Source organism: Podarcis gaigeae (assembly GCF_964106915.1).
Source record: "Podarcis gaigeae genome assembly, chromosome: 17".
NCBI lineage: Eukaryota > Metazoa > Chordata > Lepidosauria > Squamata > Lacertidae > Podarcis > Podarcis gaigeae.
The window spans coordinates 2,356,375-2,381,986 of record NC_139694.1 but is presented as its reverse complement, the minus strand read 5'-3'; the positions used below and the strand labels follow the sequence as shown (position 1 = coordinate 2,381,986).

At 42.5% G+C, this 25,612-nt stretch overlaps 2 protein-coding genes across 5 annotated transcripts in view; one reads left to right on the top strand and one right to left on the bottom strand.

The window, feature by feature from the left end:
* Positions 1-946, bottom strand: part of WDR3 (WD repeat domain 3) — a 30,576-nt gene extending 29,630 nt beyond the window's left edge. The window contains exon 1 of one of the 2 annotated variants that reach the window (XM_083718644.1): positions 754-946. The gene's annotated coding sequence lies outside the window, so the exon portion shown is untranslated. Of the gene's footprint in view, positions 1-564 lie in introns of both variants that reach the window. The other variant, XM_083718645.1, reaches the window with a different exon arrangement.
* GDAP2 (ganglioside induced differentiation associated protein 2) lies at positions 762-25,319 on the top strand. 3 transcript variants are annotated; one of them, XM_083719313.1, is made up of 14 exons: positions 762-876; positions 6,191-6,491; positions 8,939-9,078; positions 10,615-10,768; positions 13,972-14,060; positions 15,281-15,357; positions 17,408-17,567; positions 19,098-19,248; positions 20,022-20,098; positions 20,561-20,637; positions 21,929-22,068; positions 22,484-22,538; positions 23,005-23,148; positions 24,653-25,319. In XM_083719313.1, exons 2-14 carry the CDS (start codon positions 6,319-6,321, stop codon positions 24,695-24,697), a joined length of 1,482 nt encoding a protein of 493 aa, XP_083575439.1. In that variant the 5' UTR covers positions 762-876; positions 6,191-6,318; the 3' UTR covers positions 24,698-25,319. The 3 variants fall into 3 exon arrangements, with proteins under 3 accessions (XP_083575439.1, XP_083575440.1, XP_083575441.1); XM_083719314.1 differs by having other exon boundaries at positions 797-882; XM_083719315.1 differs by lacking the exon at positions 762-876 and having other exon boundaries at positions 23,005-23,152.
* Positions 25,320-25,612: the final 293 nt, after the last annotated feature.

Below are 25,612 nucleotides of genomic sequence, written 5' to 3'. Positions count from 1 at the left end.
CCTGCGTGGGCAGCTTCCGGGTTCAAAACAGGAGCCGTGTTTTCTGCCAAGTCAGTCAATAAATCAATATTTTTTTTGGGGGGGGGGAGTGGGGACCGGCTTCCAGCTGCTTTCCAGATGTTTTCTACCAGCCTGCTGTGTTGCAACTGGATTTGGACTGCCCTGCAAGGCTGTTGTGGGGGGCCTAGTATATGCTGTACGAGGGGATGCCGTGGCATTGGCAGGGCTTTGTGGGGGGGGGGGGGCACAAATTAGGCAAGTCCGAGAGGAGCCCTGTGGGGGGGGGGGGAGAATTCTGGACCAGTAATAAATATAGTAATAATAATAATAAAAAATATAATAATAATTATTTATTTATTTATTTATACCCCGCCCCCCCCCCCAGCCAAGACCGGGCCGAGGGCGGCGAACAACCAATAATAAAAACAATAATAAAGCCCTCCTGGAAGAAGCACGCGAGTCAAACTCACCCCCCACCCTCCATTTTGTTCACTGAATTGGTAACCGGCGCTGAATATGGAGCACTCCGTCTTCCCCTCAGAAGGGCTTTCTCGCTCGCCCCACTGCTTGGAAACAGAACCATCCCGGGAGAGAGAGAGAGAGAGAGAGACACCCGCCCCCAGGATAAGGGGGTCAGACTAGATGGCCTCAGGGTGGCCCCTTCGGTTCAGCGCCTCCGCGTGGTTTGTTCCCCTCCTCCCTCCCAAGGCAAAGAGCGGCTAGGTGGCGCTTGGGCCGGATCGGGGCGTTCACCGGAAGGAGGAGGAGGAGGCGGCTTTTCTTTCGCTGGTCTCCCCCCGTGTCGCGTGAGGGGGAGGAAGGAGGGCTCCGAGCGGCGCCGGGCCTGGACGGGCGGCGGAAGCCCCAGCAGCGACCGTGAGTGTCCCCCTTCTTCCCGCAGGCAGGCAGGCAGGCAGGCAGGCAGGCGCCGCCGCCGCCGCGCGTCGTGTCCCTCACGCCTCAGTTACCTCAGGAACCCACCGAGGGGTCTTCCGGGTTCCCTTTCCGGCGCCGCTTTCATTCTCATCCTCGCCCACCATCCTTGTTATTTATGACATTTGCATAGCGCGGGTCTCGGGGCGGTTCATAAACAGGGCACAACATAAACAGAGAAAGATTATTATTATTATTGTTATTATTATTATTATTATTATTATTATTATTATTATTATTATTGTTATTATTATTATTATTACCGTGGTACCTCGGGTTTCACGGGCTTCAGGTTACAGACTCCGCTAGCCCAGAAATAGTGCCCAGAAATAGTGGTGGCGGCAGCGGGAGGTTCACAACATAAACAGAGAAAGTTTATTATTATTATTGTTATTATTATTATTATTATTATTACCATGGTACCTCGGGTTTCACGGGCTTCAGGTTACAGACTCCGCTAGCCCAGAAATAGTGCCCAGAAATAGTGGTGGCGGCAGCAGGAGGTTCACAACATAAACAGAGAAAGTTTATTATTATTATTGTTATTGTTATTATTATTATTATTATTATTATTATTATTATTATTACCGTGGTACCTCGGGTTTCACGGGCTTCAGGTTACAGACTCCGCTAGCCCAGAAATAGTGCCCAGAAATAGTGGTGGCGGCAGCAGGAGGTTCACAACATAAACAGAGAAAGTTTATTATTATTATTGTTATTATTATTATTATTATTATTGTTATTATTATTATTACCGTGGTACCTCGGGTTTCACGGGCTTCAGGTTACAGACTCCGCTAGCCCAGAAATAGTGCCCAGAAATAGTGGTGGCGGCAGCGGGAGGTTCACAACATAAACAGAGAAAGTTTATTATTATTATTGTTATTATTATTATTATTATTATTACCATGGTACCTCGGGTTTCACGGGCTTCAGGTTACAGACTCCGCTAGCCCAGAAATAGTGCCCAGAAATAGTGGTGGCGGCAGCGGGAGGTTCACAACATAAACAGAGAAAGTTTATTATTATTATTATTATTGTTATTATTATTACAGTGGTACCTCTGGTTTCACAGGCTTCAGGTTACAGACTCCGCTAACCCAGAAATAGTGCCCAGAAATAGTGGTGGCGGCAGCGGGAGGTTCACAACATAAACAGAGAAAGTTTATTATTATTATTGTTATTATTATTATTATTATTATTATTACCATGGTACCTCGGGTTTCACGGGCTTCAGGTTACAGACTCCGCTAGCCCAGAAATAGTGCCCAGAAATAGTGGTGGCGGCAGCAGGAGGTTCACAACATAAACAGAGAAAGTTTATTATTATTATTGTTATTATTATTATTGTTATTATTATTATTACCGTGGTACCTCGGGTTTCACGGGCTTCAGGTTACAGACTCCGCTAGCCCAGAAATAGTGCCCAGAAATAGTGGTGGCGGCAGCGGGAGGTTCACAACATAAACAGAGAAAGTTTATTATTATTATTATTATTGTTATTATTATTACAGTGGTACCTCTGGTTTCACAGGCTTCAGGTTACAGACTCCGCTAACCCAGAAATAGTACCTCAGGTTAAGAACTTTGCTTCAGGATGAGAACAGAAATCGTGTGGCGGCGGCAGCAGGAGGTTCACAAAATAAACAGAGAAAGTTTATTATTATTGTTGTTATTATTATTACAGTGGTGCCTTAGGTTACATACACTTCAGGTTACACACTCCGCTAACCCAGAAATACTGCTTCAGGTTAAGAACTTTGCTTCAGGATGAGAACAGAAATTGTGCAGCAGCAGCACTGGGAGGCCCCATTAGCTAAAGTGGTGCCTCAGGTTAAGAACAGTTTCAGGTTAAGAATGGACCTCCAGAACGAATTAAGTACTGAACCTGAGGTGCCACTGTATTATTATTATTTATTATTTTATTTTGGTGTTGTGAACTGCCCTGAGATCGACAGATGAAGGGCAACAATTCAGGGCTTTGCTCAGATTTTCAGCTGCTGTATGCTGTCCCTTTTATAATTTAGGCCTTTTAGTAGAGTTTTTGGACTTTGCTTCATTAAGGTAATTTCCCCAGCAATCCTTTGAGACATGGGGAGAGAAGAAAAGAGATGTAGATTAATTAAAACGTTTGTGACCCAGAAAACATCCACATTTTAATATGTCAATTTAGGCATGTAAAAATCGGCTGCTGCTACATCTCTGAAGGATCTTCTGGGAGAAATCAGAATCTATTTCTAACTTCACTTTTAAGAACATTCATAATGTTTCATCACGCTGCCTATAAAATCATTGACTTATTTAATGGCTCCTTATTTTATTACTTTGTTTATTTATTAAATTTCTATACTGACCATCAGTGCCGGATTTACCTATAAGCTAAACAAGCTATAGCTTAGAGTCTCACTCTCTTGGCGGCCCCCCAAAAAAATTAAGGGGGAAAAAACTGGATGTGCATTTCCAAAATATAAGATAAAGAACCTACATACAGCAACAGTGTTTTATGTTGTGTAGGCTCCTATGATGTAAGTACTGGGCCCCACCTGCTACCCTTCTCCCTAAAATATCACTGGTTTGCTCATTTCTATATCAATTACTTGGATAAAATACATATTTTGTCATGTGCAAATGGCTTTAGATACCTATGAGGTCCACAAATTACCATATAGCATACATTCAACACAAAAAACTGACAATTTGTTGTTGACAAAGGATAGCTGGTCATATAAAAGGCCCCATTACCTTCAGTAGCTTAGGGTCTCATCAAACCTATATCCAGCCCTGATGATGCTGATTTATTGAATTAATATACCGCCCTATACCCGGAGGTTTCAGGGCGGTTCACAGAAAAGATCAACATAAAAACCACAATATATATAATCAAAATAAAAGCAGCAACCCAGTAACACACACCCCAGTGTGTTTCGTTTATTAAATTTGTATACTGTACTGTCCATTGTAGGTCTCAGGGTGATTCACAACAACAACAACATAACATCATCATCATCATCATTATTTCATTTATTCCCCACTCATCTGACTGGGTTTCCCCAGCCACTCTGGGTGGCTTACAGTGTATATAACAGCATACAGTGGTGCCTCGCAAGACGAAATTAATTCGTTCCGCAAGTCTTTTCGTCTTGCGAGTTCTTCGTCTTGCGAAGCACGGTTTCCCATAGGAATGCATTAAAAATCAATTAATGCGTTCCTATGGAAACCGCCTTCAGACCAGGTCCGGGGACAGTCTGTCCCCCAACCTCTTCTGAAGGCCGGCGGGGGGGCGAAAGTTTTGCTTCCCCCCGCCTGCCTTCCCGGGACAGCGGAGACTTCTCCGCTGTCCCGGGGCAATCTTAAAATGCTGGCGGGTGGCAGCGAAGGCTTCGCTGCTGTCCCCCAGCATTTTAAAAGCCCCCGGGACAGCGGAGACTTCTCCGCTGTCCGGGGCGATCTTAAAATGCTGGCGGGCGGCAGCGAAGAGGTCCTGGACCTCTTCTGAAGGCTGGCTGGGGGCAAAAGTCTTTGTCCCCCCTGCCTGCCTTCACGGAGGCTTTTAAATCACCCCGGGACGATTTTAAAATGCTCCCGGACGGCTTTTGAAGGCAGGCGGGGGGGAGCAAAGACTTTTGCCCCCCGCCGGCCTTCAGAAGAGGTCCAGGACCTCTTCTGAAGGCGGGCGGGGGGCAAAAGTCTTTGCTCCCCCCGCCTGCCTTCAAAAGCCAAACGGGATAGCGGGAAGTGCTTCCCTGCTATCCCGGACTGCTTTTAAAATGCTGGCGGTGGGGAGCAAAGCCTTTCGGCCCCCGCCGGCCTTCCTGGACCTCTTCTGAAGGCCGAAGGTGGGGGAAAGGCTTTGCTCCCCACCGCCAGCATTTAAAAGAGGTCCCCGGAGATTTCCCTATGGGCTTTCTTCTTGCGAAGCAAGCCCATAAGGAAATTCGTTTTGCGAAGCGCCTCCAAAACGGAAAACCCTTTCGTCTAGCGGGTTTTTCGTCTTGCGAGGTGTTCGTCTTGCGGGGCACCACTGTACTAAAACATCCAGTATTTAAAGTTTTGTTGCTGTGAGCCATGGGCGTAGGCAGAATTTATTTGGGGGGGGGGCAGGATTTATGTTGGGGCAGAACTGAGTTATCTGCAACGCAATTGGTCAGTTATGTATTTTTATTTGTTTACTTGATTTGGAGGGGGCAGCTATGCCCATGTTGTGAGCCACTCTGAGATCTACAGATAAAGGGCAGTGGGCAGATTTAATAAGCAAACAAACAAAGTGTGTTTCATTTATTTATTAAATTTATTAAAGATCTTGGGGTGGCCAGTCCACAGCATTAAATACACAAAATGGACAAAGTACATAATGAGAACAGGAACAAACCAAACCAATAACCACTTTCTTCCTCACTTGCCCGTCTTTTCATTCCTCAGAAAGGAAGGGAAACTTCTCAAGTGTAAGCAACATGCTGGGTAATAGCATGTCTCTTATTTCTGCCAGTTTTGGGGATAACTTCTAATTCTTCTCCCTGTAGAAAAGGATTTTTCTTGATCCAGAGCAGAAACCTTTGTGGGCTAGATGCACCGTGCCCGGTGAATTTATTTATTATTTTGTTTTATCAGATTTGTATACAACCCTTCACCTGAAGATCTCAGGGCTGGTTCAGAGTGTAAAAATAAAAAATGGGAACACATTATATATAATGAAAACAAGGACAAAAACAAATGGCATTTGTTATCCTCATACATGGCCATGGAGAGAACCTAAGGGGGAAGAAAAAGTGCTATCCTTGTTCTGAATGAGTATTATTATTATTATTATTATTATTTAAGCCTTGTTTATGTCCCAGCTCTGAGTTGTCCTCCTGCATTTCATGGCCCTGTTGGCGTCACTATTTGCAGTCTCTCTTTGATAAAAGAGAAATAATCAAGCATTGCTATATCCTTGCAACATATATAGATGTAAATCTACACAAAGAATACTAGCATATTCATATTAGAAGAAAACTAGGACAGAACCCATTTCTTCTGGACTACATTTTGAGAGCAACACCTAAATGGCTTCTTGGAGACTAGCCTAGGAGTAAATAGTATTCCTGAAATGGAATCATTTGGGAGGAAAACTGCGCATCCCTGAATGAGTGTTTCTCTAAGGAAGTGCCCTTTGGGTTCTTACAATTTTATTATGAAGGAATCTTTTGTCAAAACACACACATCTGTTTTTTTTCCAAGCTCACACAGCACAATGATTTACTGATGTGCTTTTTCACAGGAACTTTCATCTCCGTTTTTAACAAAGAGCCCGAGTGTCTGATTGTGGTGTGTCCAGAATACCAGCAGGACTCCAGTAGGAGTGTGGAGTGCTTATGAAGTAAACTGAACCGATTGCCGATCCCTTCCATGGATCCTTTAGGGGCTCCTTCCAATTTTGTGGATATTGATGGTTTGCAAGGCTGGACTGATCTTTATGTGGCAGATCAGTTGAACTCTTCAGTTCCAGTAGAAAAGACTCAAGTTGATGCTTGCTCACCCTTCCCATATAGGAAAGACATCAGTGAAAAAATAATATTATGGTAAGCTTGCGCATCATGATTTTGAAATAATTGCATTTGTTAACATAAAATTCTTAGGCATTATGTGATTCATTGATTTTTTGGTTTAAACTTTGGCTGATATTCACGGGGGGTTGGTTAATAAAATCAAATCCTGAGCACTGACTTTTGTAGAACACTGATTAGATTTGCTTTAACAGGTAAGAAGTTCAGATTATTCATTTCATTTAGTAAATGAATGTTTCTGTATCACCCTTCTAATACTCATGTACCTATTTACAAGAATTTAAAATCAGACTACAGTACAATTATTTAAAATGGCTGTAATAATAAAAAATATATTAAATGCGCAACAAATAAAATAGCACAACATTAAAAGTTCTTTTAAAAGCAACAACAGTAGTGATAATGGGTAAAAATGACTTTAGGCAAAAAACTATATCCATATGCCATAATCCTAAAATCTATGTCCAAGGTGCTGTTGAGATGTCTGACAGCTAAATCTATCTGGTTAGCAGGCATAAGAGAGAGGACTTTCTACAGTGGCCCCCTAGCTTTTCAAATACAACCCAAAAGTTAAGCAGGCGCTGCCTCTGTTATATTTTAAATGTGCTTTGAAGAGAGAGATTTTTATAATGGCCTTAGGAGTTTAAAGTGTGGTAACAAATACTGGGGCCAATTATCCATTGCTGGTTGTAGTCAGTATTTATTGTTTATAATGGGACTTTTCCCATTTTCATTTGATGTATTTTCTTCATTGTACACCCTTTGTGAGATTTTTGTCCTAAAGACCATATAGAAGTTTAAAAAAATAAATGGATAAACCTGCCAGAATAAAAATGTACAGTAATTACAAGCTGGTTAAAAATGACCAGAGAAGAAGTCATCTGCACTGGAGATGACAATATTGGTGCAGCCCCTGAAAAAGGCTGTACCTCTTGTGGCCATGAACTTTGCCTTGTCATATGTGGGATGCCGAGAAAGGCACCAGCTTTTGATTTTAGGGAGTGGGATGAATGGTATAGGAGGAGGCAGCCCCAGGTCTAAGTCATTTAGGGCTTTAAAGGTCATCACCAGTACTTTGAATTGTGCCCAGAAGCAGATTGTCAGTCAGTGGCGATATTGCAAGATAGGTGTAACATGATCCCATAGACATGCGCCTGTTAACATCCTTGCTGCTGCATTCTGAACCAAGTGTAGCGAAAGCCTCTTCTTAAAAATATTCAGTTATGAAGTCACGTGGATATCACTTGCATATAAATTTCTGCTGTTCTATAGATGTATAATGCCCTGAATCTTCTTAACTGTATAGTCTGTACTAATAATGAGCACAAAGCAGAGGTAGAGGAACCTATGGCCCTCCAGATGTTTTAGGACTACAGTTCCTTCATTCCTGACAACTCACCATGCTTGCTAGGCCTGATAGGAGTTTCTACCCTACAACATCTGGAAGGCTACAGATTCCCCATCCCTGGTGTAGAGTTGGTATTAAACCTTTGAACTCCATGAGCAAGATAATATGTGTTCAAATAACTCTTCTGTAATTTCCCTTTGTACTGTGACATAACTCTTAACTTGTAAGCACAGTGGAACCTCGGTTTTTGAACATCTCAGAAAACAAACAATTGAGAAGCCGAACGTCGAAAACCCAGAAGTAATTGGCTTCCGAGGCGCATTTATCCATTTTTCAATGGATTCTGCCGACCGCCCATTGATCCCTGGTTTTTGAACGTTTCGAAAGTCGAACGCTCTTCCAGAATGGATTACATTCAAAAACCGAGGTTCCACTGTATTGAAAATGAGGTTATGTCTTTCCATTGTATTCAATTCCCGAAAAGTGATAAATTGACATACTGTGCACTCCATGACTAACATGAGCACTCAGGCACCCAGAGACGTAAATATAAATTCTTCTATTAAAGGTAAAGGTAAAGGTACCCCTGCCCGTACGGGCCAGTCTTGACAGACTCTGGGGTTGTGCGCCCATCTCACTCAAGAGGCCAGGGGCCAGCGCTGTCCGGAGACACTTCCGGGTCACGTGGCCAGCGTAACAAAGCTGCATCTGGCGAGCCAGAGCCGCACACGGAAACGCCGTTTACCTTCCCGCTGGTAAGCGGTCCCTATTTATCTACTTGCACCCGGAGGTGCTTTCGAACTGCTAGGTTGGCAGGCGCTGGGACCGAGCAGCGGGAGCGCACCCCGCCGCAGGGATTCGAACCGCGACCTTTCGATCAGCAAGTCCTAGGTGCTGAGGCTTTAACCCACAGCGCCACCTGCGTTCTATTCTTCTATTACTGCCTTCTTAATACATATCAGGAGAAAGCTGATGGGAAAAACTTAATGAAGTATGTTCTCTTTTATAACCATGCAACAATAATCATGTAACAGCTCTGAGAAGCTTCCTGTGTGTGTGTTGTGCTTCTATTTTCTTCCGTGCCGCCTGCTTAATGGTGGTGATTTTTCCTCAGGAGGGGGGATGTAGCACTGCTGAACTGCACAGCCATAGTGAACACCAGCAATGAGTCTCTCACGGACAAGAACCCAGTTTCTGAAAGTATCTGCACACATGCGGGACCTGACCTGAGGGCTGAGCTACAGAAGCTCAAAGGTAAGTATAGTAAAGTTAATCCAATTGACTTCAAAACGTTCAGCTTGAACCAAAAAGGGGACTGCACTTTGGTTTTAAAAGTTCATTTCACAGTAAAAAAACATCTATGAACAAACTATGCTGTAAAGTTAAAACGTGTCTGTCATAATGATCATGCTACATATGCGTAAGACAAAGAGTAAACAAACATTTGGCATATTTTAAAATTATTTTTTCATATATTTATCTTATATAGTAACAATTCAGTTTATCAGCTACAAAGGTGATAAAAAGTAACAATGCAATAAAATTAGAAGCTGATAAACATAACTCTACAAAGTAACCAAGAGTACAAGCAATTCAAAACGTTGCACAATCGTATGCTGTACCAGGAATTAGCCCATAACCCCTATAGTGATGGACCCGTTTATTCCAGCTGACCAAAAAGGTATCTTGTCTCTAACTTTGTTCTTTAAATCTGATATATTAAGTTAATTTTGTCACTGATGCATATTTGCTTACTTCATTTGATGGATGGAGCTGTCTTTGCTGTGTATAAAATTATTCCAACTGTCAACAAATATGAAATGAATTCTGAGCCCTCTTACTGAGCTTTCTAATTAATTCAATAAAAACACAATTGGGTGTAATGGAAGCAAATATTTGGAGGGATGATTTTTTGAACAGAGAATTTGGTCACTGATAAATGTTTCAGGTTACAAAAAATACATATCTGAGGAAGAATTAAACTCGCAGCCCAATTCTGTACCAAGAGTTTACATATAGAAAACCACAACATGAGTAAATTATAAATAAACTACATCAACGACTGTTCATTGTGTGTACTACTGTACCATTTTACAGGGCTAACCAAACTCTTCCCCTACAACAATATCTGATTTAGAGAATAGCTTCTGAATTCAAAGTATGTCTCTCTCCTCCTCCCTCTTCCCCCACCCCCTCTTCAAATTACAAATTGCACAGCTGAACTTCCTCATAAAATAAGCAAGGTAATAAATTTCTTTAAAATGACCATTAGCGATGCAAGAATGAATAGGTGATGATATGACTAAATCATGAAAAACATTCATGGCAGATCTTTATAAAATATTGCAACACTTGTTGTGATTTACCAGAATAGGTCAGCCTCAGACCATTGCTTATAAAGTTGGTCTGTCAGATTTGGACAAAACTAAGTTGCAGGTAGTTAAAAATAGAAATTGAAGCAAAAGCTTCCAGATTCCTCTTCTTCCTCCCCCTCTACCTGCACCTGTGTAGGGTTGTGTGAACCCAAGGCTCGCACCGACTTGTTCTCTTAATAAACCATGGCTTATCTCTATGTCTAACTGAGACTTCTCTGTACCCAGCTACACAGCTGTGCATGCTGCTTTTTTCTCTTACCTAGGTTTGGCAGGAAGCATGGATATAATATGGGGAGCTGTTGTGTGTTCCCAAATCCATCCATAAAAGAGGATCTCTGTGCTAAGCCTAAAATCCTTATATTTCAGTTGCTTCAATATTACTTAGCTCATCCGGCTTTGTTTTGTTTTCCTATAGGCTGCCGGACAGGAGAAGCAAAGCTGACGAAAGGATTTAATCTAGCTGCCCGTTTCATCATTCACACTGTGGGTCCCAAATACAAAAGTCGATACCGGACAGCAGCAGAAAGCTCCCTGTACAGCTGCTATCGCAACATTCTGCAACTTGCAAAGTAAGCATGTGTCTGCTTGTGACAGGCAAGTACCTTGTGAAACACACATACACAAACACAACAACAGTGCATGTAAAATTTTGGAATGTGTAACTAGTGTAAAGGTATCTGAAGAATGGACATGAAAGCTCATACCAATAACAAACTTAGTTGGTCTCTAAGGTGCTACTGAAAGGAATTTTTTTATTTTGTTTCGACTATGGCAGACTAACACAGCTACCTACCTATATCTAGTGTAAAGAAATAAGTTTTAAAAACTTACCGTATCTATCATACCTTAACATCTTGGATAGCTTGTGAAAGTATACATGTCAACATCTAATCCCCTGGCTCTCTTCATCCAAACATATATTTTCCACGTGCTTTAGATTCTTCCGTTCCCCACATTCCAATATTAGTTGCTTAGTAATGGGGGTAGATGATGAGAAGCACTACATGCCATTCCAAGGAACAGAATGCATAGGAAAGCCGGGTTTTATGTTTTTATATGGGTTCGAAGCCACCCAGAGTGGCTGGAGCAACCCAGCGAGATGGGCAGGTTATAAATAATAAAAGTATCATTATTATTATTATTATTGTTGTTGCTCTTGCTATTGTTACAAAAGTACTTGTTAAGTATAAATTCATCTTTGGCGATCGCTCGTAGCCGAGTAAGATTGTCTTCCGTGAACAGGTTTATAGCAGTGAGTCTACGTGACTTTGGAGGCCAATTCTGGATCCATACGTCCTTCCAAAGTGGGACATAGGTTTCCGGGTGAGAGTTGATCATGGTGAGGGTGCCTTCCGAGCATGCCTTCTTCTTAGCACATTTCTCCCTTTCATCCTGAGTTCGAGCACCTTCAAAGCCCATGACACCTTTGGTAAAGGCTGTTCTCCAACAGGAGTGCTCGCAGGCCAGTGTTTCTCAGTTGTTGGTGTTTATTCTACTTTTTTTTTTTAGATTTGCCTTGAGAGAATCTTTAAACCTCTTTTGCTGACCACCAGCATTATGCTTTCCATTTTTTAGTTCGGAATAGAGTAGTTGCTTTGGAAGACGATACTCGGGCATCCACACAACTTGAGCAGTCCGGCAAAGTTGATGTTGAAGAATCATTGCTTCGACACTGGTGATCTTTGCTTCTTCCAGCACACTGACATTAGTTCGCCTATCTTCCCAAGTGAAGTGTGAAATTTTTCAGACACCATTGATGGAATCTTTTGAGGAGTTGGAGATGGCATTTATAAGTGGTCTGTAAATAAATAACATAATAAATCGCAATTGAGGACAGTTCAGAGAATGACTATTAGATTAAGGATGCAAACTGACATCATTTACTAAAAAAATTCTATCATTTCCTTTTAACCCTCTTTTCCATTGCTAACCTGCTTAACACATCTCCTAAAAGAACAGTAACCTGTAAACTAGAGGAGATGGACTTGCAGCAGAAAATGGTCTTGGGCAATGGTACCTGCTCACCTCTAAACCTTGGTTTATTACCCCTCTTAAGGCTCCCAAACTATTTGAATTCCTTAACTTCTTCGGCTCATAGATATGCCTTTGTAAAGGCAAGATTCAACACCTTCCCATCGAACGTGCTGAGAAATAGATTCTCCAATGGACAGATATCGCTCTTATGTGATTGTAATTGTGGGGCACCGGAATCGTTGCATTACATAATTCTTGATTGTGCTTTTCACTTATCGGCCAGGGGCAAGTTCCTTGCTCAATATCTAAAGGGAATTGCCGATGATACGACTAAAGCCAAACTGAGATATCTATTAAATGATGATGACCCCCTAAGATCACTCATGGTTGCCAGATTCTTGATCAGCGTCCTATCCCTAAAGAAGAGAAACGGACTCCTGTGTGGCTCGGATAATCCCTTTAAACCATTATCTATGTTTTAGGATGTAATTAGGTGATATCACCATTGATGTCTTCTATTAATTTATGAGCAGAGGGCGATGTTTATGTTACAAATTTATTGTAATGTATGATGTTGGTCTATTGTTTTTGTTTTGCTTTGGTTCTTGTCTGTTTTTTGTAAGTTTTGGCGGTTTTAAATTTGGAGGTTCAAGTACATTATGGTGGTATGTGTGACGGGCCAATGGCCGTAATAAAGATCAATCCAATCCAACACATCTCCTATCTGATATAACCCCAGACATGTTTTGCAGACTTCTACAATGTCTTCATGTGGATTTTATGTTTGTGAAGTGGGATAGTGGTGAATAGTGGCAACTCTGTGTGGTTTTTTGTCGTGCCCAATGTCTGAAAATTTGTTTAAGATCACAAGCACTGTGTTTCTTGTCCTGTGTGGTGTAGTGGTTAAGAGCGGTAGTCTCGTAATCTGGGGAACCAGGTTCGCATCTCCGCTCCTCCACATGCAGCTATAGGGTGACCTTGGGCCAGTCACACTTCTCTGAAGTCTCTCAGCCCCACTCACCTCACAGAGTGTTTGTTGTGGGGGAGGAAGGGAAAGGAGAATGTTAGCCGCTTTGAGACTCCTGAAGGGGAGTGAAAGGCGGGATATCAAATCCAACTCTTCTTCTGTGCAGACTATTGGTTTGTTAGGTGTCTCACATCTAAAACTATGGGCTTGTGTGCAAAATTACATGTTGGAAAGTATGGGACCTTCAACGTTACAGCCTCCTCAGTTGTAAACCTAGGCGAGCTCTAGGGCTACATCATCTTTGTCTAAACTGTTTGTGCTCCTTGAAACAGTAAAATGTGATCCAATCTTCACATCTTTTGGCATAGTTTACACTATAGCTCCTCCTTGTGATCTGAAAACCATGTCTTAAGAAGTAACCAGCAAACATAAAACATCCAATGATACAGAAAACACTTAAACCTCCTTTGTCAAGAGTTGTTATAACAGCTATTAGGAGCAGTGGGGGTTTCGTGAAAATTTCAGTAGAATCTCTTCCGGCTCTTAAAAGCTTTTGGAGAGCAAAATCTATCCACAGTATGAAGCAAAAGTATAAACATCCATAATCATGTTAGTCATGGGCACCTATTATGGATTAAGCCATCTCTGTGAATCCTTTTTACTATTTGATTCCAAATTTGGTGTTGCTCCGGTAATTTTAATGACCACTGTTGGACCACTACAACAAATGCAGCCTATTCATACAGAATAAGCTGACATGATCCTGCTGTGGCATCAGTTGCATTGATTTGTTTGTGATGCTTACGCTTTTCATTATCCTTCTGGCTGCAGGGAGCAAGCGATGTCCTCAGTCGGATTCTGTGTGATAAACACGGTGAAACGAGGTTACCCTTTAGTGGATGCTACCCACATAGCACTGCGTAAGTAGCCTTGAAAGGATCTTCGCTGGATATACAGCTTCATCTACATGCATTGTGCTTTGCTAAGAACGACAGAGCAGGATTTGTGATTATTTTGGTTATATATATTTAGGCTTAGTTACAGTTGAATATTGGGACTGGAGGGTTGTGGCAAAGGGTTCATAGGAAAATATATGTTAATCTAAGCCACCGTAGGTCTTCAGTTGCAAAGCTTTCACTTAAGTCAGGGGTCAGCAAACTTTTTCAGCAGGGGGCCAGTCCACTGTCCCTCAGACCTTGTGGGGGACAGGACTATATATATATTTGGGGGGGGGGGGGAATGAATGAATTCCTATGCCCAACAAATAACCCAGAGATGCATTTTAAATAAAAGCACACATTCTACTCATGTAAAAACACACTGATTCCTGGACCGTCCGTGGGCGAGAAGGCGATTTGGCCAGATACAGCGCCCTGGCCTTAGTTTGCCTACCCATGACTTAAGTTGTCATAGTGTAGAAACTATAAGAATATGCAAGTTAAAATTTGAGGAACTAGTAAAACAGTGAGGCAGGTGACTTCCCCTTTTGGGTGCTAGGAATGCAGTCTGCCTTTATTTGCAGTTGGCGGCACAGCTGTCTTGATGTGGTGCTACCTTGAAGTAGGTTGAGAAAGATGGTAATGTGTGGTTGAACTCCCTACAGCCCAGTTCAAAACATCATTACTGAAGTGGGGACTATATTGCAATATTCGGTCTGCAACGGCCCTCTCCAATCCCCTGCTCCACTTCCCTTAGACTAAGTTGCAAACGGCTGTCTTTACATTGAAAAGTGCAACTGTCTTTTCAATTAGAGAAAACAATTCTAACGCTTTACAACAGCCCTTGTGGTGAAGTAAAATGAAGGAGTTGTAAAGGACTTTCACACAAGTTTCACTAAGGGCTGTAGGTACTTGTTTTCCTATGTACAGCATTCTTCTGGGAAAGGCATTAATTGAGACTGAGAAAACAAAATTCCAAACCCAAAGCTATTATTGTCAGGAAACCCAAACCACCACCACAGTATATGTGGTCAACAAGGATGGGCAAAATAACTAATTAAAGTAGATCAATTAATAACATTAAATAATGGCATAGGAAAGGGCAGTCCTATATTTTCCATCAACGTGGGGGTCTGTTTCTTCTCGTTTTGCTGACTGTGTGTTGATTTCTCCCTCTTCCTCCCACCCCACCCCCATTGCAGGAACCGTCCGGCGATTTTTAGAAGTTCACGGGGAAACTCTTGAAAAAGTGGTGTTTGCAGTGTCTGAACTTGAAGAGGTATGTAAAGTACTCTGTTTATGTCTGTAGACATTGCTGTGCTGCTGAGCTAACCCAGTCCCAAAACCCTCGTGCCTTGATCTCTATTTACTGCTCTCCACTCCAGTGATTTGATTAACTTCTTGTCCAAAGGTGGATGAGAAACTCGGTTTCAATACCTTCTTATTCCTTCAGACAAACATACTCCCAAGTTGCAATTTCACAGTTCTTCTAAATAGCCTCCATCTCATCTGTGCAATTTATGTGTTCAAAGTACTAATATTGAAAGTTACCCTGTGTGGCTGCCAGGACCCATTTCCTCCCCCAAGGCCACTTTTCTGAATTGCAGCATAAAGTTTGGGGCAAACCCATACTCACTGCCACAGCTCTAGTGCTGGAGCTGAACAGGAGAGCTGGGGTTTTGATTTGGCTCTGCACTTAAAGGCACATTCCCAGTGCTCCAAAAGGGTGGAACCAAGCCAACAAACTCACACACCTCTCTCCAGCTCAGAGGTGGAGGTGGCAGTGGGAACTTCCTTTGATTCTGTGCTTGTGAGGTGCAGAATGCCGCAGCGAGACTCCTTACGGGGTCTTCACTGCGAGATCACATTCACCCGGTGCTATACCAGCTGCACTGGCTCCCGGTGGAGTACAGGATCAGGTTTAAGGTGCTGGTTTTAACCTTTAAAGCCCTATACGGCCTAGGACCCTCGTGCCTACGGGACCGCCTCTCCTGGTATGTCCCACAGAGGAACTTATGGTCTTCAAATAAAAACATCCTGAAGGTCCCAGGCCACAGAGAGGTTAGGCTGGCCTCAACTAGAGCCAGGACTTTTTTGGCGGTGGCCCCGATCTGGTGGAACGCTCTGTCACAAGAGACTAGGGCCCTGCGGGACTTGACATCTTTCCAGAGCCAGTGTGGTGTAGTGGTTAAGAGCGGTGGACTCGTAATCTGGGGAACCGGGTTCGCGTCTCCGCTCCTCCACATGCAGCTGCTGGGTGACCTTGGGCCAGTCATACTTCTTTGAAGTCTCTCAGCCCCACTCACCTCACAGAGTGTTTGTTGTGGGGGAGGAAGGGAAAGGAGAATGTTAGCCGCTTTGAGACTCCTGAAGGGGAGTGAAAGGCGGGATATCAAATCCAAACTCTTCTTCTTCTTCTTTTTCTGCAAGGCAGAGCTGTTCCACCAGGCCTTTGGTCAGGGCGCAGCCTGACTCCCTCCTTTGGCAATTTCTACAGAACTTTAGTTTAATGGTTGCCATCAATTTGATTTTAATTAATTTTTATAATGAAATGTTTTTAGAATGTTGTACTATTTTATTGTTGTTAGCCGCCCTGAGCCCGGCTTCGGCTGGGGAGGGTGGGATATAAATAAAAATTATTATTATTATTATTATTATTATTATTATTATTATTATTATTATTATTATTATATGTTCCTTGGAAGCAGAGACACATACCTTGGCTCTGCACGCTTGAAGCTAGAAAGGGAGGTGGGAGGTTTATGGTACAGCTGTGCTTCCAAAGCACTTTGGGGAAGGGTTAAGGGCTGAAGTTGATCCCTTCTTAGCACTTCCAAAACACAGCATAGCTGTTGATAGCTGGGTGAAGCTTACTTTGCTGGCCACAGCAAGTATTCTGTCGCACTCTGGAAGCAGAATTCTGGCACCTGCCCTGCACAAAATGTTGCTGCATAAGAAAAGGATGGAAGGCTTGTAGGGATCCATCTGTTGGACTCTACTGCACATCAAATCCACAGGTTCCCCATCCCTAGCATTAGGGCATAAGGATAGGATGGAGATAAGTGAATAGATTTATTGTTTCAAACTTGTATTAAAACTTATTCTCTACATCCTAACCTTTCTGCATATGTCAGATGTTGAAAGAAAAACGATGGGAGTTGCAACTTTGTTCCACATATGGGAGAACTGTAGATCTTGACTAACCAGTCAGTGTGGTGCTATCATGATCTACCATGCAAAAGAATACCAGGGGGCATTTAATGGTCTTTGTGACCTGTTTTCAACCTGCCTTGAAAACTGGAGATCTAAAACTTTCCCTTTTTTTCCAGGATACTTATCAGAAGTTGCTGCCTCTGTATTTCCCAAGGTCTCTAGAAGAGGAGGAAAAGTCCTTGCCCTTCCTTCCTGTTGACATTGGCAATGCTGAAGGGGAGCCAGTCGTGCCAGAGCGTCAGATCAGAATTAGTGAAAAGCCAGGTGTTTCTGAGGGTTAGTTTGCAGATTGTGTCCAGAGAGTCTTCTGCAGAGTTAGGATAAACAGCATCTACAGAGCTAATGTAGTTATCCTCAAGGCATTGGGAGAGATAGGTATTCAAACTATAGCTGCTTTTCCATTTGTAGCTGGAATGGGTGTGAACAAGGTCAAGCGAATTGTCTGTGAAGCTGATATAAGATAGGATTAGCTCCTGCCCTTTGACTCTGTTTCGGCTTCTCATGTCTGGGAGCAAATCTTCTGTGGCTCTGGATCTCTGTAAGTGTATAGCACACTAAAAGCTTTCAGATCTTCCGTGGAGGAGAAACCCCCTGGAAATACAGTATTTGATTATTTCCCCATAAAAGCAGACCCAGTCATTCCTCGTCAGAGGAAGGCATCTCATGAAAAGTGACTCCTTCCATCAGTGTTCAGAGGCACAACTTGGCCTGAATTTCCTCTCCTCACTGCTGTGGGCAGAGTCCTCATCCAGTTTTCCTCTCCTGTTTGCCAAGAGAGCTGGATTTTTGGTGGGAGACTGGAGCTTTAGATGCAGGGCTTGACTGACCTCCTGTTGATCTTTATCTCTTCTCCGCCATCAAGATCCATATGCCTGACACCAGTCAGTTGCCACTGAAGAGGAGGAAGAGGGCAGTCTCAGAACATACATCATTTGTTGTTCTTATACATCATCTTAGGCATGCACACAAACACATATCAAGTACAAAACAATAATGAAACAACTAAAAATGGTTAAAAACAACACAAAAACCAGAAGGTGGATTTTAAAAAGCAAAGTGAAATAGACATCCATGCCAGAGATCTATTCATCCAGCTTGGAAACCTTGTGAGTAAAAACCAGCACAAACCTGTGTGTGAAAGGCTATCCATGAAGTCTTAGAAGAGCAGTCTTGCTTCTTCCATGACAGTAGCTTCATCAGATTTCCATGGCTGGAAATTCCATTATACCATTATTAAGTCTGGTCCAGGTGCAGTTGGTGGCTCATCAACCTCCTGGCAGAAGTTATTTATATCCATCCCAATCTGGCTTTGAAGCAGAAACTGCCCTGATTGCTTTGGTGGATGATCAGAGAATTGACCATCTCTGGGTTAGGAGCACAGTCATGATGATTCCAGTCCTATCCAAATTTCAGGGTTCAGAAGGGCGCGCTGGGCTGCCTCCAGCTTCCATCTTCCCCATGCTTTCTTAATATATACATGTAAGTTCTGTAATTAAGGCTTGGCTAAGACTTCACAGAATGCCTCTTATCTCCAAGAAAGTGCACTCACGTGTTCAGTGTTCTGTACTGGCTCTGAACAATTACGCCTAGCTGACATACTTGATGCTTGCCCTATGGTGAACTCTGAGTGCCACACTTCATCCATTCTGCTTGCTTTGCAGAAAGAGATACTGATGAACTCATAATGCAGTGCAATATAATCTCTCTCTATCTCCTGTCCATAAGTCTCATTGTTTTCCTGGACTGGACTTGTATTGTGGCTCTACTTTGGACAGTTCCTTCATTCTTCTTGTGCATCTTTTGCAGATAATTCTGATGAGGAAGGCCTGGAAGCAGACTTTTCATTTATTGGTTCCCATGCTTTTGCCCGCATGGAGGGAGATGTTGATAAACAGAGGCGTCTTATCCTTCAAGGGCAGCTCTCGGAGGCAGCACTACAAAAGCAGCATCAGAGAAAGTAAGAAGTTATTGCAGATGACTATTCCTATTGTGATTCATTGTGTTTTGAACTTCAGTGCTATATTCTTGGGAGCTGCTACACTATTCATGGTGTATTTTAGCAGATTTAGAAACATGGGGAACACTTCCTCTTGTGCTAGGGGCTTTAGACATAACTTCTGTGCTATTTAATGGAAGGATGGCAGCTCAGCTGCTTATTTTTGTTTAATTAAAAAGGTAAAGGGACCCCTGACCATTAGGTCCAGTCGTGGCCGACTCTGAGGTTGCGGCGCTCATCTCGCTTTATTAGCCGAGGGAGCCAGCGTACAGCTTCCGGGTCATGTGGCCAGCATGACTAAGCCGCTTCTGGCAAACCAGAGCAGCGCACAGAAATGCCGTTTACCTTCCCGCCGGAGTGGTACCTATTTATCTACTTGCACTTTGGCGTGCTTTCGAACTGCTAGGTTGGCAGGAGCAGGGACCAAGCAACGGGAGCTCACCCCGTTGCGGGGATTCGAACTGCTGACCTTCTGATCGGCAAGCCCTAGGCTCTGTGGTTTAACCCACAGTGCCACCTGCATCCCCCTTTGTTTAATTATTTCCAACTTAATCCTACACTGCTCCACTTGCGTTTTCCTTTTGGATTCTGACAGAGTATAACATCATGTGAGAAGCATGACAGGTTTGTTTGCTGTATTTGTCTAATAATATGTCTCTGGAGGTGGTCTTTGATTGCTAAACATGACAACCAGATCAGTCCAAGTTCTGAAACCTTATGTGGCTGCCTTCCAGTTACAATCGCTGGCTTTGTCGAGCAAGAGCAGAAGACCTGTCTGATATTGCGTCCCTTAAAGCTTTATACCAAACTGGTGAGTTCAAGGTCACAAATTCTAACTGCCCCTTAACTCTTCCTTGTTGAATATATTGCAATGAAGATATACTGTGATAAAAGGAAGTCTCCATGTCTTAATGCTACACTGTACAGGAGAATCCAGCCTTTGAAAATTATTTTTAATTTTGTACACATAAATAAATTGACTTAGTCAAAGATTGGCAAACGTAATGCAAGATTGTCATAAGTCGTTCAGTAGAGGATGGTCATAGACCTGAAAAGGGCTTAAAACAAGGAGCATGACCTATACAGTCCCAGACAACTGTGGCCCTTGAAACAGCGCCCTATGAAGTGAAAGCTAATAATTAATTTAATAGTATTGCTCCCTCATTGTTAAAACCATGTGTTTATGAACTACCAGATTTTAGGCTGAGCTTTATTTCTGCTCACAGAAGTGGGGGACTTTAAAGTTAAAGAAACCTTTTCATTCTATTTGTAGGTGTTGATAACTGTGGTCGTACAGTAATGGCAGTGGTTGGAAGGAATATTCCTGTAACTCTAATAGACATGGAGAAGGTGAGATCCTAACAAACATAAAAATTATTGGTGATTAAATAGTAAATTTCTCTTTGGATACAGGTTTATTTATTCTTTTGTACATTTATATCCTGCTCTTCATCCCTAAGATGATTTCCAGAGCACATGACAATTCATATCAATTCAAAACACATCAACATATCCGATAAGGCCAGGCTAACAGCAACTCTGGACCTGGTCTTTAACTGGGAGTACAATTCCACCAGCATTTCCACTACTTCACCTAAGTTAGATGGGAAAGGGTAATAGAATTGGCTGTCATTAGTATATTGACAGATCTTTTTGCAGACATAAACAGGCATATACCAAACATTTCTCCACAGGCAGTGACCGGCCAGTAGACTTCATGGGTAAGGCCTGCGTTATACGTAGGGCTGCCTCTAAAGACGGTTCGGAAACTCCAGCTAGTGAGAATTGAGCAGCCAGGTTGCTCACTGGAGCAAGACGGTTTGAGCATATTACGCTGATCCTGGTCCGACTGCACTGGTTACCAATTAGTTTCTGGACTCAATTCAAAGTGCTGGTTTTGACCTATAAAGCCTTAAACAGCTCACGACTGCAATACCTCAAGGACCGCCTCTTTCCATATGAACCTACCCGGACCCTGAGATCATCTTCTGAGGCCCTTCTTCGTGTGCCTCCTCCTCAAGAGGTTCGGAGGGTGGCAACATGAGAACAGGCCTTCTCTACAGTGGCTCCCCATCTGTGGAATGCTCTCCCCAGGGAAGTTTGCCTGGCACCTTCGTTATACATCTTTAGGCGCCAGGCAAAACGTTTCATTTTTAACCAGATCTTTGGTTGACCTGATCAACATCCTATACCCTTTTAAAATGTAGCTCTTTTGGGGGGAGGGGGGTTGTTGGGTTAATGTTTTTATTTTTATTTTGTATTTTTTGATATTCCTGAGACCTCCAGGTATAGGGCAGTATATAAATTCAATAAATAAATAAATAAGGGGGAATTGGAGCTTCTGGTTCAAGCCCACCACTTTGTTCATGATAACTCAGGATTTGTGAGCTCACCACTTGTTTTTGGGTGAGAAAGGAGTGACATCTTTTGTTGGAGAAGAATTTATTGTGAAGCATTCACTTTTTTCTTTCTTGAGAGAATCTGTTCTCATATGTAAGTGCTGCATATTCAAAAAGTTTGAAAGAACTTTTTCCTCGATCCCCCTAAAGGTTGCTCTGCTTTTAGCCGTATTACTCATGTAAGGATGGATGCTGCAGTCCACCTCTGAAATCTGACATTTGTGACTTTTCTCTTTCTCCAGGCGCTCTTGTACTTCATTCATGTAATGGACCACATTGTAATGAAGGAATATGTCATTGTGTATTTCCACACGCTCACTAACATCTACAATCACCTAGATTCCGATTTCCTAAAAAAACTCTCTGACATTGTCGATGCCAAGTAAGTATAACTCGGCTTGCCCCGAAGCCTTTCTCCTTACTTCCCTTTTGGATCAAAAAGCATCACAAAGAAACTATTTTAAAAGGTAGTGGGCATGAAGACATAGTGTGTTCAATGAGTATGGGAGGCTTAGTTTCAGAATATGCCTAGTCACTCATGTGACACAGCACCTTAGGGCTGTAGAATAAGCTTCCTTGGCTTTATGAAAAAAGCATGTCAGCTGTCATGAGACTACTCATTGTCTCTGGAGAGCTTTCCCACAGAAACAATTCAAGTCAGTGCTGCACATACATTAATAAGCTGCAGCTTGAAACATGTGCCCTTTTTACATGGAGCAGATTGCTAAGAACTTGTTTGATTTCTGCAAATGTTCATTTAAAACTTGAGACGTTTACTGCTCTTGTTGTTAACCTAGGTACAAAAAAAATCTGAAGGCCCTGTACTTTGTCCATCCAACGTTTCGCTCAAAGGTGAAGTATGCCCTACTCAACGGGGAAATTGTACGTTTTGGGTTGTAGTGAATGTGTGGGATCCCAAAATATGGGGCATAATCAGTTTGTACAATGGTTTGTACAAATCCTTTGCATGCTTTTTCTATAACATGAGCTGACTAATTACGTAGCAAGATAGGAATCAGGACCACTGTCATTTGGATTGGTTAGTTCTTTCAAGCTTTTCATCCAAGCCATTTAGATACCTGTCCTTAGGGTGAAGGGTGAGTAATTACTACTACTACTACTACTAACAACAACAACAACAAGAGAATGCTTAGAGAATGCTATATTAACATTGCTAAACTAGCAATCTGAATTGTGCATGCACTTTTACCTTTGTCTGCTGAAATGGTGAAGGAATTGCTAGATTGTTAAGATTGAGACTCTGGGCAGTTATTGACAGTTTTTCTGGTAACATTTATTTCCCATTCTTGTCTATTAGGTTTCAACATGGTTTTTCACAACCTTTACGGTCTCGGGACTAAAGGACAAAATCCACCACGTGGAAAGCCTCCAACAGTTGTTCGCAGCCATTCCCCCCGAACAAATTGACTTCCCCCCGTTTGTTCTTGAATATGATACTAGGGTAAGTGGCTTCAGGCACTACTGAGTGTTTGCTTCTGTTTCTAGTCTTTATGGAAGTTACAGCATACAGCAAAGTGGGGGGTGGGGGTGGGGGGGAGCTTTCCTTCTGACTGATTTAAAAGAAATCTGAGGAGATTGCTTTGGAAACAAGAAAAAGCTTGGAAACTGACTGAATCTGTGAAAGGCTTGAAGCATTTTCTCTAACGGAAAGAGCTTTAGCCACATTACCTTGGTAAAACTGAAGTGAATATTGGTTTAGGTGGTGTGCAGTTCTGAGAAGCCCACAGGCAGGAGCTAGTATATGGAACAAAGAGGAATGCTTATCGTGAAATGTTTGACATATGTGGTACTTAAATCATCTTGAGTTAAGTCCTCACTTTCAAAAGATTGTTGAAGAGAGTATGATCTGCAGTACACTGGGGGCTGGGGGAAGAAAAGCACCCAGTAGCCATGAAGCAGCTTATCTGTTATAAGGCGCATGTCCTCTAAAAGCCTAGCTTCTGGTTTGTGCAATAGACTCCTTAAAGTTGTACACCAAGAGAAAATCTTCCCCCACTCTTTAACTTGTTCCATCTCCTAGTTCTTTCCTTCCAAGTTTGCCTAAACTAAGTTTGTGGGCTTCCTTACTCACAATCTCATGATTTTTTGCAAGTCTACCATAAAGTTTGTGTGGGAAAGATTTATAAGCCACCCCCCAGCAGATTACACTGTATTGTTTGGTAGGTCAATTCTTATGTTACTTTTTTCAACGTTTAGATTGCTACCTTTGTTACAAACATGAGAATGACTGTATGAGAATACAAAAAATTACAAACAAAATAAAAAAATGTCCAGTAGTACCTTAGAGACCAACTAAGTTTGTTCTTGGTATAAGCTTTCGTGTGCATGCACACTTCTTCAGATGCACTGAAACAGAAATCACCAGACCCTTATATATAGTGGGAGGGTGGGGTTTTTCACAGAAGGGTAAAGGGACCTGTCAGATTCGACTCCCAGAACAATTTGAAAACCAAGGCACAGCTTCTGATTGGCTGCAGGAGCTTCCTGCAGCCAGCCGGAAGCCGCGCCAGACGTTTGGCTTCCAAAAAACATTCACAAACTGGAACACTCCGAGATTTGCAGTGTTCGGGAGCCAAAATGTCCCAAATACCAAGGCGTTTGACAACCAAAGTACGACTGTAGATCCACTCTTTTCCCTCTTTGTGTGAGTTAGTGAAGTTTTTGCGGGGGCGGGGGGTTAAAGATCCTTGAGAGAAACATTTGGGATGGTGGCTACCTTCAAAGTCAGAGCGGTGGCCCTGCAAATGGCAGACATGCCCACTTCCACAGATTCCCTTAGAGAAAATGTTCCTTGAAAGGAAGGGAAGACTGCCCAACTTTGGGACAGATTTTTAATGGGATGAGGAGAAACTCTTCATTCAGTGAGATTTAGGAAGCTTTGATTTGTGTTTTACATGTGTATTCAGTGTGCCATTTCATCTCTGTCTCTCGCTCTCTCTTTGTAGGAAAATGGATCGTATTATTCCTATCCGTCTTCTCCAGACCTCTGACTCTGCAGCTCTGCCCCTTCTGGTTTCCCAGCCTCCTGAGATGCTGCTTGCCGTACATGCTGAGCTGACGCAGCCTATTCAGAGAGATCAGAGAGAGGAGTTTCCTCCCACCTCTGCTATTTTTTTACAATGGTATTTGCAAGGACACGTGCAATCTAAACTCCCGTCGCAATGTGCTGTGTATTTAAGCATCAGTCCAGTGGAAAAGTTGATTTATGAACATGAGCATAGATCTCTCCCCCCCCCTCTTGATTTCAAGGGTTTCTCTCCCATTTTCCCAAGAGATCTCTAAACCGTGTTTGAATCCGATCTCTGCCAAGTTCTCAGCAATTCCTTCAGTTATGTGTGTTAAGAGTGGCTTGGAGGAAAAGATGCAGTATCTGTTTAACAGTGTTCTAAGGTCTTCTCGCTTTGAGTCCACCTTCAGTGGTGACACAGTTACAGAATTCCCTGTAGAAATTTCCGCAAGGCACTGTTTCATGCCCTACAGCTATTACAAAGTTAAGCATCATAAATGCTACTTAGCTAGGAATCTGACGGTCTTGTCTCTCTTTTCTGGATGATGTGAGATGTAAGGATGCTGCTGCTTTTTCACGAAATAATAAACCCGAAGGACATATCAGCAGTGTCTCCTGTAGTTCATGCTACTTGCATTTGAAAGAACAAGATGTGTGAACACTGATTATCACCTGGACTACATAATCCCCATTATGATGCAGATTTTTAATCATTAGAAGTAAACCAATGCGACTTTTATTTTGAAAATAAATTATTTGGTAGTGGCCTTGTAGAAGTGAATCTATAACTTCTCTTGCAGAACATTACAGCTTTCATGGTTGCTTTATCTGCCTTCTTACATTTTTGAAGTGGTGGATCCAACGATTCTCTAAATACTTAACCTCAGAAGAATTTTTA

Bases quoted from the DNA above. Each gene is read 5' to 3' on its own strand.
- GDAP2 (XM_083719315.1), top strand. From the start codon at position 6,319: ATGGATCCTTTAGGGGCTCCTTCCAATTTTGTGGATATTGATGGTTTG. The intron at 15,358-17,407 runs GTATGTAAAGTA...CTTTTTTTCCAG, and splicing joins CAGTGTCTGAACTTGAAGAG to GATACTTATCAGAAGTTGCT. The intron at 19,249-20,021 runs GTAAGAAGTTAT...GCTGCCTTCCAG, and splicing joins CAAAAGCAGCATCAGAGAAA to TTACAATCGCTGGCTTTGTC.